The sequence below is a fragment of the Silurus meridionalis genome, chromosome 6 (genome assembly GCF_014805685.1).
Source record: "Silurus meridionalis isolate SWU-2019-XX chromosome 6, ASM1480568v1, whole genome shotgun sequence".
Classification (NCBI taxonomy): Eukaryota; Metazoa; Chordata; class Actinopteri; order Siluriformes; family Siluridae; genus Silurus; species Silurus meridionalis.
The window spans coordinates 22,412,090-22,428,484 of record NC_060889.1 but is presented as its reverse complement, the minus strand read 5'-3'; the positions used below and the strand labels follow the sequence as shown (position 1 = coordinate 22,428,484).

At 41.4% G+C, this 16,395-nt stretch overlaps 1 protein-coding gene and 1 long non-coding RNA gene across 3 annotated transcripts in view; both read right to left on the bottom strand.

The window, feature by feature from the left end:
• Positions 1-1,713, bottom strand: part of svep1 (sushi, von Willebrand factor type A, EGF and pentraxin domain containing 1) — an 81,371-nt gene extending 79,658 nt beyond the window's left edge. The window contains 1 exon segment of the mRNA XM_046851094.1: positions 592-1,713. Coding sequence (XP_046707050.1) covers positions 592-1,068 — 477 coding nt within the window. The 5' untranslated portion in view covers positions 1,069-1,713.
• Positions 1,714-11,497: 9,784 nt separating this feature from the next.
• Positions 11,498-14,466, bottom strand: LOC124387052. 2 transcript variants are annotated; one of them, XR_006926074.1, is made up of 3 exons: positions 13,442-14,466; positions 12,496-13,334; positions 11,498-11,879 (listed from the first exon to the last, which is right to left on the bottom strand). It is a non-coding gene; the product is annotated as an uncharacterized LOC124387052 (long non-coding RNA). The 2 variants fall into 2 exon arrangements; XR_006926073.1 differs by having other exon boundaries at positions 12,496-14,466.
• Positions 14,467-16,395: the final 1,929 nt, after the last annotated feature.

Here is a 16,395-nt window from a genome sequence, read left to right as displayed (position 1 = left end):
TCTCTAAGTTCAGTTTATATACAGTACTCTGCTATCACTCTATTCATGAACCTAGTGAAAGTTAAGGGAGTGAAGTTTAGGATGAGAGGAGGAGTAGCGCCATATCAGCATTACACAACGTTGCACTTTCACCCTGTGCATTAGAGGAATGAATCACTTTCACACTCCATATCCTCTCCATCGCTGTTTAATGGCTTATGTGAGAGCTCATTTTTCTTATGTGGAATATGTTGAGGCCATTTAGGGACAGTGGATCAAATCATTACTGAGCATATGGATGTGAGAATGTGAAAAAATTGCGATAAAACTGGTTTATTCATTATTCCATCTGTGAAATGAATTACCTATAATAATTCATTTAAACCCACACTGTCATTTCTGTATTTTTCCTTATGCACAGATACTTCACTTTTTCATCTTTTGCTAAGTTCTTTTTTAACCATTTGACCATGTATGTCAGTCAGACAGTAAAATGATCGATGGAATGCTTGTTCAGGCTGAGTTCACAGGAAAAAAAGCACACATTTCTTTCTTTATCTTTTTCTCATGCACACACCTACAGCCCCCCTTTGAACAAGTCTACACACTTACCGCTGCACGCTGAAATGCTCCCCTGGTATACGTGCCTCCTCCTCGATAGGTGATGGCAGGAATCTCCTTATTGAAAAGTGAGCACTTGTGCTGGTCAGGTTTGGTTGCAGAAATGTAGTCCACCCTGTTCAGCACATGGTTCTTTGAGCTGAAGGTGATGAGGGCGACACGCGTGGCCTCGGGTGCCACCGGGAAATCCGAGAGCATCTTTCGCACAAAGTGCAGCTCGCTCCGGAAGTTGGTCGCTCCCACACTAGAGGACTCATCTACAAGGAAGACAAGTTCAAGGTGGCTGCCACGCTCACGCAGCAGACGCACATTATGCCTGAAGGTCTGGCCCAGACGCTCCACTTTGCTCTCCGAGCTCTCTGAGATGTTGCGGTGACTCTGAGATGGAATGCTGGATCCACTTGTCCTCAGCAGGCTCCAGATCACCAAGGGGAACCACACAGTGACTGAAAACTGCAAAGCAGCCATGACATCCACGCTGCAGGAAGGTGAAAGTGTCCGTAGTGCCTTCCAGGAAAGGAGAATTAAATCTTTCAGTCTGATTCACACCTCCTCTCTCCCTGTGGGCCCTTGTTTCCTCTTTTTCTCGCAATAATTTAGTTGAGTGGTCAGTGTGCGGCAGGGCAAATCCTCTCCTCTCACCGCGCCAGTCTCAGGCATCTGGGGAGTTTCTGCATCTCAGCAAGCCTTCAAGCAATTCCCTCCCTTTCAGAATCATTTTAAATGAGAGGGAAAAAGAGAGAGTGGGGTGAAAAAAGTTCCATGAGAGACGTAAGAGTCAGACAGTCAGAGAGAGTGTGCGTGTCCGTCCTGGGGTGAAGGAGAGAGGGAATGAGAAGAGCAGAGTGAGAGTAACAGTGAGGAGAGAGGGAGAAAGCAATCTCAGCAAGAAAGGAAAAAAAGGGGCAGTCACAATAAGTCTTTTTTTTTCCCTTTTTCTTTTTTGGTCTTCTTCTTTTCTCCTTCTCTGCTCACTCCCTTCTCCTGGTTGTTTAGCAGAGCCCGAGTGATATTTTGTGTCACTGGATTGCACTCGTTTTGCCTGTCAGTCTGTCAGCATTCCCAAAGAAAACATCAGCACCCAGTCTGCTGATCAACTCCATATGTCTGGCACTCGCCACCTCTCCCTCACATACACACACACACACACACACACACACACACACACACACACACACACACACACACGCACACAAGCAAAATGCAACACAGCACACACGCACACTACACTCTGTGCCTCCCAGCAGATACCAAAAGAGCCATCGCTAATGAGAAACACTGTGAAAGAGAGAGACAAGGAGACCGACAGACAGACAAGGAGAGAAACAGACAGGCAGACTGAGAAGTTGCCGGAGAAGTATAAGGCTAGTAAAAGTACACTCGAGAGAATAAAAATGGATTAGTTAAACCCTTAAACAAACAGATTGCACTTAAAAGTCAAATCCAAAAATTAAGATCCAAACCTGGCTCAAATGCATTAAACCACTAAATGACTGGTTTAGTGCTCAAAAAATAAAGCCCTCTATTTAAAAAAAAATAAAAGTCTTTACTTAAATAACACCAGCAATCATCCAAAGAATTTTTAGCCCTGTGTTTTAAATTCCATGACTCCATTCAACCTGGTAATAGCACACCTTAGGAATATATTTGAATAGATTTGCTGTTAACAAAGCTCAGATTCTGAAAAGGCTATTCAGCTAAATCTTAACTCGTAACTTCAAAGCACAGATAGCATAGTGGAACGGATCCTATAGGGAACTTTGCCTACATTGTTCTGTGGAATTGTTTTGAAAGATCACCATTCCATGTAGACCTTATCACTTCCTCCTTCTTCCCCTGGTGCCTTATGAGGAGAAAATTCTGCAGAAGGATGAGATCCCCAAGATCTCCCCACAACCCCCATATCAGCCACACATCCACACATATCAAGTGTTTCATTTGTGATTTTATCTGTAACCAAAACAAAGTTCTGTATACGTCACAGGGTGTTAGGGGTGCAGACACATGGTTTAGCTGTAGATCCAGTTTCCATCTCAAAACTTTAAAAATATGTTTGGACTTGGTGAATAGAAAATCCCATAAAGAAAGTGACAGGAGGGAAACCGAGTGCATATTATTTACACCAGCTACCGACTTTCATCTGAAAGTTTAACTCAGGCAGCATGCATACTGTCAAAACCCTGCCTGGAGAAAATGGTCTGGAGATGGACTGTGAAGAGAACAGAGAAGAGGAGTTTAGATAGCACAGATAGACACAGGTGAGCAATAAAGAGATGCAGGAGGCCATGGCTGGGTCAGAGGGTTTCCCACAGAGATTGAAATCAGCCAGAACTATTTGAATATGAATTGCATGTATCTAAATCACAATAACAAAATATCACACTTAATCAAATTGAACATGCTAGGGGTAAGATTTATTTTAAAACTACTGGTTATGCTTTTGAGATAGAACAAAAAAGAGCCCTAAATACAAATACAGATTTGATGTGAACTCCACCAAAGGCAAAATATAAGGCATACCCAGGAAAAGAAGACACAGAAGACAGGGTGTAGAATGTTGTCTAAATAATTACACTGGACATGCATCAAACACTACATGTTTGGTGCATGTCCAGTGTAATTATTTAGACAACATTCTATGTGGTTACACCTTTCAGTGTATGCTGTTGATGAAAATCTCAAAAGAACAGTAGTTACTGAATTACTCAAACCAGCCCTTCTGGCACCAGCAATCATGCCATGGTTAAGTTCAGTTATATCACATTTTCCCCATACTGATTTTTTTAACATTACATTACATTACATTTAGCTCTTCTCCTGTAATCTATATAATTTCATATATTATGCTGCTCCTGTTTGCTTGGCTGATCAAATAAATGCATTAATGAACAGGCGTTTGGTTTTTCCTATTAAACAGATTTGCCTGTTCCAAAACAAAACCCTATGTCTGGATGAAGTTCTCATTAATTGAAGACCACTTTGTACAGCTTAGGATGGTTCAATTCAAGCAGCCTAAAGGTCCATGAAAAGGATCCTTAAGAACTACGAATGGATTTAGACTGATAATTAATAATAATTAAGTAATATAACAGTCTGCTACAATGGTTTAGAACTACAGTTGGCATGAATAATTCTGCATTTAAGCACCCATGAATGAACAGTTCACTGAACAGCTCACCTCAACATTAATAAAACTATAATGATTGGATATTTGGTGCTACCAAGATGAGAATGGGTTCTCTTTTGAGTTTGGTTCCTCTCAAGGTTTCTTCCTCATTCCATCTTATTAAGCTTTTCTTTGCCAGTGGCTTGCTCATTAGGAATAGACTTATAGGCACTGAATTTATAGTCACTGACATATAAGTTCATATTTTATAACATTTATCCCTGAAAAGCTGCTTTGGCACAGTGTCTATTATTAAAAGTGCAAAACAAATAAAACGGATGAGACGATGAGTATATACAAAGGAATTTAGCAATTTTAGTGAAACTTAAAACTCTAAATGTACTTATGATTTACTTCATTTCACTCCATTTCTCTTTTGCTTTTCTTCATGATTGCCAGTGAAGACACACATTCTGAGCTACGCAGCTCTGACACATTTATCATCAAATCCAGTATCCTTAACTTTTGGCCAAACTTACATAAAATCCATATTCTGAAATGAGAAATATGACTTTTTATTTTTCTTTTTAAAACCCCCACACTCACACACCCATGTGCATGGAGATGTCAAAACAGCTCCCTGCTCCACAACCTTATTTTATGTTTTTAAAAAAAAAAAAAAAAGCAACACTGTTTTTTCAAACATATGAGGATTGAAACAGCTGCCAGATAAACAGTGTGGAGCAGTGTATATTAACTAGTGTTTGGGTCTGGTATATATCAAAACATGTCAGATAGTCTAACTTTCCTGTAATATTGAGTAAAATGATATGATTTAAATTTTCTGACATTAAAACATTGTTTAATAAAGTATGTTGCTTAAAATTTTGAAATGTTTCTTTTTACATAGAAATGTTTAATGTCATTGTTTTGGAAGGCACCTTTGTTTTACAGAATTTTCTTTGCCTATGTCATAGAAAGTCTTCGCCACAGTACTTGGATTTGGAGCATTAGTTTTCTTTTCCATTGTTCAATATATTCACTTAAAATTATAGTTTTAGATTGTATATAATAATACAGTTCAACATATTATTATGAAGGGACATTGCCTTAAAAAAGCTGTAAATATTAACGATTAATGCTGTAAACACCTACCCGACAGCGCTGTGTAATGGTGAATGTATGCATATTACATATAAAATCTTTTTTATATGTAGGGAAGCATTTTACAGCTTCTCTAATATACCTTGTCAATAATGTAAAACTGATCATTAGCACCTGGTTGGTATATTTACTGTTCTCTTCGACTGGAGGCCACTCTGTGCAGCTTGGGACGGTTTCTCATCAACACCTTGGGTGGTTCCATGAAATTCCGGAGTAAGAACAGGTGCTTTGAGGATGGACTGGACTGTAGTTAATGTCAACAGTCTGCTACACTGACTCAGGAATACAGTTCGCTTCTGATCATCATCACTGTACCCCGCAACATCGTATATCTGCTTCAAATGGACATTCGGTGCAACCCAGATGAGGATGGGTTCCCTCTTGAGTCTGGTTCCTCTCAAGGTTTCTTCCTTATGCCATCTCGGGGAGTTTTTCCTTGCCACAGTTGCTCATCAGGGACAAACTTACTTACAAAGAACATATTTACTTTTAATCACCACATTATCTGTGTAAAGCTGCTTTGAGACAAATGTTCATTGTTAAAAGCGCTATACAAATAAAAATGAATTGAATTGAATTATATTTGCTTAATAATACACCTGACTCTGGTCCTAACTGACACTGTCTCAATGTGTACAAATTGTGTAAAAGCAAGAATTGAAAGTCAAAGTGTGATTTGTTGATTCAGCAATAAATTAAAATGAATGTTATTGCAGAAAAGCATATTTGCCTTGTAATGTCTGACCAATAAAATGTTCCACAAAACAGTTTCACGTGCTTCCGCTTTTATATGCTGTAGAACAGCGCAACCTGCAGGCCAAATGTATCCTCACACTTTTAATCAGCAGATACAAAACATTGTTTATGCCAAACAGATTCATATTCATCCAAATTGTTTTCATTTTAAAATAAAAACGCAACTACTGTTTAAAAGATGACCATTTAAATATACTTTTTATACTGAAGGATATTATTAGAAGGCCATGCTTTATATAATAATATAAAGTCACTGTTAAGATGTTAAACTGTTAAGGATGATGTATTTTTTTATATTAATGTGAAATCGTATTAATAGAAAAAACACTGTTAACACTGTCTTTCTAAGATTTATTCTATATATTAAGAATATTCCAGGGAATAGTCAATAAAAAACGTTAATACATAAAGTCTTCACATGTTTACAAATTCAGTAATTTTTCTAACAAATTTGTAAAACCTTCTGTTTATTTTTAATTCCTGTCTCAGACCACAATGTAAACAGATGAGTGCACATGTGAAGCTTTTGTGTTATTGTATTTGACCAGTGGACGGCAGTAAGATTAATAAAATAAAGTACAATCGTCCTGGAGATTTTTTTCCTCCCTTTTAAATACTTAAAAACTTGTGTACCATAGTAATCAAGTTATACACTGCTCATTGTACTAATACACTATAAGTGGGGTCTCTAAAGTCAAAAAGTCAAGTCAAGAAGCTTTTATTGCCCTTTCAACCATATTTATCTGACGCAATACACCATTTCTCCAGAACCCTGGTGCTACATAAAACAACATAAAACAATATATGGATAAAAGATCTTCCGCAAGCCAACAAGAGAGGCGTTGCATAGAGATGGGATTCCCCGTGTTCGGGGGGGGGCCAAAAGACAAGGAGCTGTTCGCTCCTTCTAAAAGGGTTTGTCCTGTCGACGTAACCCCGCAGGGCACGCACAGGGCATAAAGCATTAAGCCTCTGGTCCTCCGCAGAGGAAAAAGAAGGAGGGTGACAAGCGAAGTGCTCGGTCACACCACCAGTGAAAACTGGGAAGCATTTAGGCATGAAGGCAGGGTTAGGCCTTAGCAAAACCTTATCTACATTGAACAAGAATTTGGTGCATGAGGAATGAACCGAGAGTGCATGCAAATCACTGACACGTTTGGCGGAAGCCAATGCCAGAAGCAGAGCCGCCTTTAAGAACAGGAGTTTAAGGGCGATATCCCCTAGGGGCTCGAAAGGCCGTTGGGCCAGCAGCTCCAGCACCATGGAGAGGTCCCATTCTGGGACTACACTTCTGGTGACCGGTAAGGAGTGGCAAGCACCCCTTAATAAATCTACGGACAAGGGGGTGTTGCCCCACCGTGGTGCCACCAAACCCAGCATGACACACAGAGAAGGCCGCCAAATAGACCTTAATCGTAGAAAAGGCTCTGCCACGATCGATAAGGTCCTGCAAGAAACCCAAAATATCCACGACTGAGCACAGATATGAAACGAGCTGGTGCCTCTTGCACCACTCCTCGAACACATGCTACTTGCAATCATAGAGAGAACATGTGGAAGAGGCCCTGGCATTCTGAATAGTGGCAATAACATGAAAGGAAGCCCCAAAGTGTTTAAATTCGCCCTCTCATGGGCCAGGCCCAGAGAGCCATCCTGTCTGGGTGAGGACGGTAGAGCTCCCGTTCGCTTGGGCCAGGAGGTCTGTGCGCAATGGGAGGAGTCATGGCTCTGCATACAGAAGAGGGATCATCTCTGCTAGCCATGGTGCCTTGGGCCACCTGGGTGCTATGGGGATCAGAGATAAACCCTGTACTTCCGCCCTGGCCAGGGTTGGAGTTATCAGGCAGAGTAGAGAGGGGCATACCTGTCCCATAGCGAGAAAATAGGACAGTGGGCGTTTTCGCGCAAGGCAAAGAGATCGAGGTAGAAGCTCTCCCATAGCAGCCCCACTATCTGAGGGTGGAGCCGCCACTCTCCGTAGAGCGGGTTCCCCCTCGAAAAAAGGTCTGCACCCCGTTTAGAATGTCCGGGATGTGAGTCGCCCGTAACGACAGAAAATGCCGTCTGCTCCATACCAACAGCCTGTGAGCTAGAGCATGAAGCTTGGACGAGCGCATCCCTCCTTGATGGTTGATATGTGCTGCAGCTGTCATATTGTTGCAGCACACTAGAACATGATGCCGCTGCAAGCGGGGCAGGAAATTATTTAGAGCCTTTGACACAGCCTTCGACACAGCAAGGAGCTCCAAATAGTTTATATAGGCTGAGTCGTTCTGTGCTCCTGTGTGGCTCCCCACCCTGTTGAAGAGGCATTTGTTATCACCACTTTTCACAGCATGAAACTCTGCGCCTCTCCTGTTCTCAGTGATACAAGCCCTTCCCTCTGTACACATACAGAAACTCCTCGGACTCAGTGCGAGTCCAAACGGAAGGACCGTGAATTCGTAACATATGCCTTGGTAGGTAAAACAAAGGAACCTTATGTGCAGAGGATAAATGCTTATATGGAAAAAAAAAAGAATCGCTCAGATCAATTGAGCAGAACCAATCGTTCTGCTTTATCGAACGTACAAGAGAGCCTTGCTATAGCATTCTGAAATTGTATTTCCTTGAATGTTTGTTCAACATTCTAAGATCCAGAATAGGATGGAAAGAACCGTCCTTTCTTGGGACCAGGACATAGCAAGAGTAAAAGTCCTGATTGCTTAGTTGCAGGGCTACAACACAAACCGCCCCCTTCTCGAGGAGGGATGAAATTTTGTTTTTCAGAATGTGAGTGGAAATGCGGGGTGCCCTGGCAAACTGAAGTCTGTAACCCCTCCTGATTGTGTGAATCACCCATTTGGGGGCTGAAACAGACAGCCAGCCTGTCACGTGACCCCAAGTCAATCCTGCTGGATCGCTCAGTAATGGTGCAATGGCGCCATCTAGTGGTCAAACTAGGGGCGACATGCAGGGGTCTGGAGAGAAATTCTCTCTTAGAAGCAAATTCATTTGATTCATCAGCTTTTTTTTTCTCATATCCTTCCCCTCTGGAACAGGGAAACGCACCATGGACGACATGGGAAACAGTAAATCCTGTGCGAAACAGATCAGCACTTGCTAGCGAGGGAGGGCTGACCCTACTGAAAGAGAGTCTCCGTCTTTTGGACGAGTAAACCTGGAGGGCAGAACAGGTGTCCGGGGGCTGGCTGCCCATGAACGTGGACCAAAAACCCCCTGTGGCTGAGCATCAGGCCGGCCGTTTACGTTTAGGACCAGAAGGAGCGGGGTTAGGGGGCTTCTTAACCGCGGCGAAGGAGATCTTACCCCAGGGACGAGCAGGGGTGGGGCCACTCTGCTGAGCCGGTGGTTTCCAACGGGGGTTTGTTAGTTCTGCCAGCATAGTGGGAATAGCGTCACACAGCAGGAGCATTAAGCAGCTGCACAGAGGGTGCCGACTTCCTAGGAAGACACAGTTTAAAAGCCTCATCCTCCTTCTTTTAATCATCGCAGCACTGCTGCATTAGCACAATGGCAGGGCGAAAAAGAGCCTGTCCAGGCTCAACCAGCGCTCCTGTGATGTGACGCTTCTTACTATTGAGGAGACCGGATAGATTAAGTCACAGTGTGCATTCTCCAACCACTGATAAAGCCATAGAGTTCGCTTGGACAGCTTGACAGACATTGCGGAGAACAAGATTATTAACTGTAACGATCTCCTTCCAGAGATCAGGTGATGGTGACCCTTTCTCCAGTTGTTGTCCGAAATCAAGCAGGAGTTCAGCCTGATATGCAGACAACAGCGAGGAGACATTGAGGGCTCTTATTAAAAGAGCCGAGGCTTTATACAAAGCATGATGAATAGACGCGGAAAAGCGATCCATCTTACCGAGTAGGACAGGCTTGGGTGAGGCGAGTAGCCCATCCTGAGATGGGGGAATTCACCCATGCCGAGACTCATCTCATCATATGCTAACAGTGCAAAACAAGACAGAGCAAACAGACAACACAAGACATTGTAGGACAAATACACAAAACACAATATAGCACCACCAGCAAACCTACTGTATATTATACAGTACAATGTGCAAAAGAGAATTGTATGCAGGTGTGTACTTGTCAATAAACACAATGTAAACCCAAGAGATTGTACAAAACAGCAATAGCAGCAGTCAAATGCATGTGCAAAAACAGCATGTAAACAGTTATGTAGTTATAATAAAAGAATAATATAATAGGTTCAGATTTGTAGCATCTCAGTAACACGCAGTTGACTGAGTGTGCGTGTGAGTTTCAGATCCAGTTCAATTCTGTGTGTTAAGGAGCCTGATGGCTTGAGGGGGAAAAAAACTGTTGCACTGTCTGGATGTGAGGCTCGAATGCTTCTGAACCGCTTCCCTAATGTTAGGAGAGTGAAGAGTGTGTGTGAGGGGTGTGTGATGTTGTCCACAATGCTGTTGGCTTTGCGGATGTAGCGTGAGGTGTAAATGTCCATTATGGAGGAGAGAGACTCTGATCTTCTCATCTGTCCTCACTATCATCTGTAGGGTCTTGCAATCTGAAATTGTGCAATTCCCAAACCAGTCAGTGATGCAGCTGATCAGGATGCTCTCAATGGTCCCTCTGTAGAACTTGGTTAGGATGGGGGAGGAAGATGTGCTTTCGTCAGCCTTTTCAGAAAGTAGAGACACTGCTGGCCTTTCTTGGTGATGGAGCTGTTGTTGGGTGACCAGGTGAAGATGAACACCAAGGCATTTGGTGCTCTTGATGATCTCCACAGGGGATCCATCAATGATCAGTGTAGAATGGCCGCTCTGTGCTTTTCGAAATTCAACAAACATCTCTTTGTTTTTGTCAACGTTCAGAGACATTTTGTTGGCTCCACACCAGGCTGTTTTCTGTTGCACCTCCTCTCTGTAAGCAGACTCGTCGTTCTTGCTGATGAGACCCACCACAGTTGTGTCATGAACGAACTTGATAATGTGGTTTAAGCTGTGCATTGCTACACAGTTGTGATTCAGCAGAATGAACAGCAGTGGGATGAGCACACAGCCCTGAGGACTCCCAGTCAGGAAGTCCAGGCTTCAGTTGCAGAGGGAGGTGTTCAGGCCCAGTAGACTGAGTTTAGGAGACTACTGGAGCTGAAAGATGCTAAGGGGTGATTGTGTTGAATGCTGAACTGCAGGAATTTTCAGGCTTTGTAAAATTCAATAGTAGAAAGTTTGATGGCACTGATAACTATCCTAATATTTGAACAGAATTATGTCCATAAAATAAATCTTTAGTGGTCAGTTAAATTTATTTCACTGGTGAAGGCATCCCTGTCTACAAAAGTTTGCAAATTGCTGATTTATTTCAGAGCTTTCCCCAACACCAGATCTTCTCTTTAGCTGACCAGCTGCCTTTTTAATATCTTTGGCTCGAATGGAAGCAGGTTACAGAATCAGAAAGTCAATCACTGTGTTCAATAAAGTATATTTTCTCGTTATGAATGCGCTACAGCTCTTTAAAGCTTTTCTTAGCCTTCTTTAAAATAGATAAATCAATCAAATATATCTGAAACATCTTGGCAGAGCTTTGAATTTTAACTGGTATAATAAAGCAGGGATCTCACAAGGAGCTAATGGATTGCAAGTGAATGATTAAGATCCTGTCAGTTCTAGTGTGCAGTTTAACACCCCAGATATTTTTCATTTGTCAGACACAGTCCTTCATTTCTAGCATTTAAAATGCTATGGTCAAGTTGATGGGAGTGTTATTTCTAAAGCATCACTTACTTTAAAACATTAATTTAGATGGCTGTACTTTCTTTTTTGGAAGAATTAAAAAAATATTCTCCTTTTCCATTTAAAAAAAAAAAACATTTTCAGAGGTGCATCACCAACAATCTAGTTATCAGATTTTTTATTTTTTTTTTGCAATTGAATGGTCCTTTTCATCATGTGTTATGAAATAATACTATACATTCATGTCCAGAGGATGTTTATCCAGTTTAGTGATAATTGTTTTACTATTGAATTACAATCAGCTCATACTCATTCACTCTGCAAGTATTCCTATTGCAGGGACATTCATCAATGTTCATCAATGTTCCAGAAAAAAAAAACAAAAAAAAACATTAAAGTAAGACCATCTGTCCTTAATCGTTATTGCTGTTGTCAGGTCTTCATTTATTTGGATTCCACCACTGCTCCAGGGGATGAAGTAGCAAAAAGGTTGTTGTTGGAACACAAGTTTACACAGTCAGCACTTTTCTGACTCGCACGTAACTCTGGAAAGTCAGTAGATACATTAGTTCATATTAGATCCTGATATCCTTGTTAAGTTTATACAGATTACCCATAATTGTCTATGCTTCTCATTATCAAACTAGCCTGGAAGTTTAATAACTGAATTTTTAAAATCATACAACCAAGGACACATCATGATCTTAACTTTCCCTAAACAGTCCTGAATTAAAACTTATGTCACATACGCAACCATTCAAGGTATGACATGCAGTAAAATGACTGGTCCAGTGGAATAAAAAAAGATAAATAAAAAGAAGAAAAGTTTGGATATTAAAAAATAAATAAAATATGATTTTTTTTAAATGAAGTATACAATATAATAAAATATTTTCAAAAATAAATGTTTATATGACCATAGACAAATGTTTGTTTTGATTTTGAAACCATAGGAAAAAAATGTTGTTGCTATCAACAGTATAAAAAAAATTTCAAAAGTGAACATCGGTTCAAGTGCGACACAAATCATTTGTAATCAAGCACACCCATATACTTCATAACTACTTAAAAATACTTTGACAAAGTAATATCAGTGTTCTCTGAAAAAAAAAATTTTTTCTCTTGCTTAAGAACTGGCTGTAGTATTAATAAAACTCTTACCAAAAAAAGAAACTATGGGGCAGTGGATCTGAAGCCTTTCCCAGGAACACAGAAGGAACAGCACTCCATGCAGGGGTGGAAAATTCTCCAGTAAATCCAATGCATTATTATAGTTTATACTATTCTTCTTTTTCCAGCTTCTCCCATTAGGGGTCACCACAGAGGTTCATCCATCTCCATACCCCCTGTCCTCCACATCTGCCTCTTTCAAACCAACTACCTGCATGTCTTGCATTTTCATTTGTGGCATTTAGCAGACACCCTTACCCAGAGCGACCCTCAAGAGTGCTTTGAGTCTCTAGCAATTAATACATTTACACTTGTACGCTAGATTACAAACTTAAAGCAAATATGGAAAGTGTTTGTTTAGGTGTTTCCGGAAGAGGTAGGTCTTCAATTATCACTTGAAGCCAGGGACCCCTCTGTTCAGACATCTAGGGGTTCATTCTAATTCTAAGATCATTTTACTACCTTGGTGCCATAACAGAGAAAAGCCTTGAAGTATACTTACCTCTTATCCTGAGAGAAGGTGGTACCAGTAGAGCAGTGCTGGAGGATCTCAGACAACATGGTGCAGTGCAATGTGTGATGAGGTCTCTGAGGTAAGATGGTGCTGGTCTATTTTTAGCCTTGAATGCAAGCATCAGTGTATTGAATCTGATACATACAGCTACTGGATGCCAGTGGAGAAAGCACAGCAGTGATGTGGGAGGATTGGGCAGATTTGAATTTTGGATCATTTGCAGTAGATGAATAGAATTCAGAGGTAGAAATGCTGGCAGAGAGTTGTAGTAGTCCAGTCTCAAAATAAAGAGAGACTGTACAAGCATCTGGGCAGCCTGTGTGGATAGAATCGAATCCTTCAGATGTTGTAGAGAAGAAATCGACAACAATGAGCCACATAAGCAACATTTGAGGAGAAGGACAGTTGAATGTTCATAGTTACCCCGAGGTTGTGAGCAGTGGCTAAAGGGGAAATCAGAGACTCATTGTCAGGTTTGAGACTCTCTGGTCACTAGAGCGAGTGGCATACATTCTAGCAGTCTGCCACGGGGAGGCATTGGAACCCAACTGCAGACACACTCAAGATGTGCAATGGCATGATTTATTTTAATGAAAATAATAAGTCCAGCAGGGAGAGTGGGTTGTCAATACAAAATAATAAAACAAGACTAATTCAAATTTAAGTAATGTCAAAACAGAACAAAGAGTCTCGGGAAGACAGGAGATACCAGGAGACTTGAAGACCGGAGAAGTCAGGAGACTCAAGAAAACAGAAGACTAGGGAAGAGGGAAGAAGCCAGGAAACTCAGGAACACAGAAGACTTGGGAAGACCGGAGAAGCCAGGAGGCTAGGAAAAACCGAAGACTTGGGAAGATAGAAGAAGCCAGGATACTAAGGAAAACAGGAAACCAGGGAAAACCGAAGAAAACAGGAGACTTAAAGAAATCAAACAACCATAAATAGAAAGACAGTCACCAAACAGAACAACAAACAAACCTACACAGATCCAGATTCAAATAAAAATATCAAGACAGCCAAATACCAAGACCAATATAAAGCCGACTATACCACGACAAAAATAATAAACCAACAAGGACCAAGGCAAAAGGGGTAATTTAAATACACAACACTAACAAGGAGCAGGTGGGAGACATTAAACCGTTAGGGGTTAGGGAGTAGAAGATAAGGGACTGGGGGGGGGGATAAGGGACCAGTGGCGGCATCTGGTGGCCAAAGCAAAAACAAACAACCCAAAAATTTCCAGACCCTGACAGTCATGAAGAGTTGTTCGGAGCTCTTGACCTGGAGATGAATCACCTGGGATGACCAGCAGTTCGGTTTTGCTAGGATTAAGTTTTAATTGATGAGCACTCATCCATACCATACAAAATAGCAGGTCTAACCACAGTCCTATAACCTTTCCCTTTTACTCTTGCAGATACCCTTCTATCACAAATCACTCCTGCCACTCTTGTCCACTCACTCCACTCTGTCTGCACTGTTTTCTTTACTTCTCTTACACACGCTCAATTACTTTACTTTACTACCACCTCTTCTCCCTGCAACCTCTCATTCACACACAGACACGGAGACTCCTGCCTGACCTCGTCCATCAACCTGTCCATCATCACTGCAAACAGGAAATGGCTCAGAGCCGATCCTAGATGCAATTCAACCTACACTTTGAACCAGTTTGTCGTTCTCACTGCACACTTCACTGCTGTCACACTGTCCTCATACATGTTCTGCACTACCCTCACATACTTCTCTGACACACCTGACTTCCTCATACAATACCACAACTCCTCTCTCGACACCCTGTTTGTGTCTCTAAATCCACCAACACACAATTCATCTCCTTGTGACCTTCTCTATACTTCTCTATCAACATTCTCAAAGCTAATATTGTATCCGCAGTGCTATTCCTGGGCATGAAACCAAACTGTTGCTCACAGATGGTCACCTCTTCTCTCAGCCTGACTTCCACTACTCTTTCCCATAACTTCATTGTGTGACTGATCAACTTTATACCCCTGTAGTTACTGCAGGTCTGCACATCTCCCTTATGCTTAAAAAATGGTACCAACACACTCCTCCATTCCTCAGGCATCCTCTCACCTCCCAAATTTTGTTAAACAATCTGGTTAAAAACTCCACTGCCATCTCTCCTAAACATCTCCATGCTTCTGAATGCCTTCGGCATGCTCCTGGTCCTACCGACTTTCCACTCCTCATTCTCTTAATCGCTGCTCTCACTTCCTCCCTATTAATTCTATCCACTTCCTGCTTTACCATCGCTACATCATCAACCTTCTCTCTCTCTCATTTTTCTCATTCATTAGCAGCTAACCTTATGCTTTCCTGCACCTCCTCATTCCACCACCACATCTCTTAGTCATCCTTTCTATTTCCAGATGTCACACCAAGTACCTTTCTAGCTGTTTCCCTTATCACTTCTGCAGTAGTTGCCTAATTATCCAGCACCTCTTCACCACCACCGAACCCCTGTCTGACCTCTTCCCTGAACCTCACACTACACTCTTCCTCCTTCAGTTTCCACCATCTAATTCTTCTTTCAGTCCTCACTTTCCTCCTCTTCTTCTTCACCTCCAAAACCATCCTACAGACTACCATCCAATGCTGTCTAGCTACACTGCCCCCTGCCAACACCTTACAGTCTCCAATCTCCTTCAGGTTGCATCTCCTACATAGAACATAGTCCACCTGTGTGCACCTTTTTATATCCCTTATATGTCACCCTATGCTCATCCTTCTTCTTAAAATAAGTGTTCACCACTGCCATTTCCATTCTTTTAGCAAAATCTACCACCATCTGCCCTTCCACATTCCTCTCCTTAAATCCTTACCTACCCATTACCTCCTCATCACCTCGGTTCCCTTCCCTTGCCATTAAAGCCCATTAAAGTCAGTATTCATGTCTTATTAATTAAACTGCATGAATTCTAGCTGTTGTTAATAATCTTTGTTTAAATGGTTTAAAATAATGAATCAAATCATTAGGAATAACTTCATATCTCATCATTTGTTCAGTAAATACTTCAGAGAAAGTTTATGATTTGATAAGTGATCCACAGTACACTAATACGTCAGGCAACTTAACGTAATTATACAACCATCTATAATTTGTGCTTAAGTAAATTGCTTAATGTGACCTTTTATATGGTCATAAAATGGATTTTCAGTGGGTTATGAAGAGCTGAGTTTACAGCATGATGAATATCAGGGTCGCCTTTGTTCTTTTACTACACCGTGTTTCATAAAAAATGTATTATGCACATAACCGGTCTTTTTCTGATGCGGCTTAGATCACTGGTGTCCTCTGTGCAGTACATGACTAACATTCTCTGAGTCATAGATTTACACAGGTACAGATA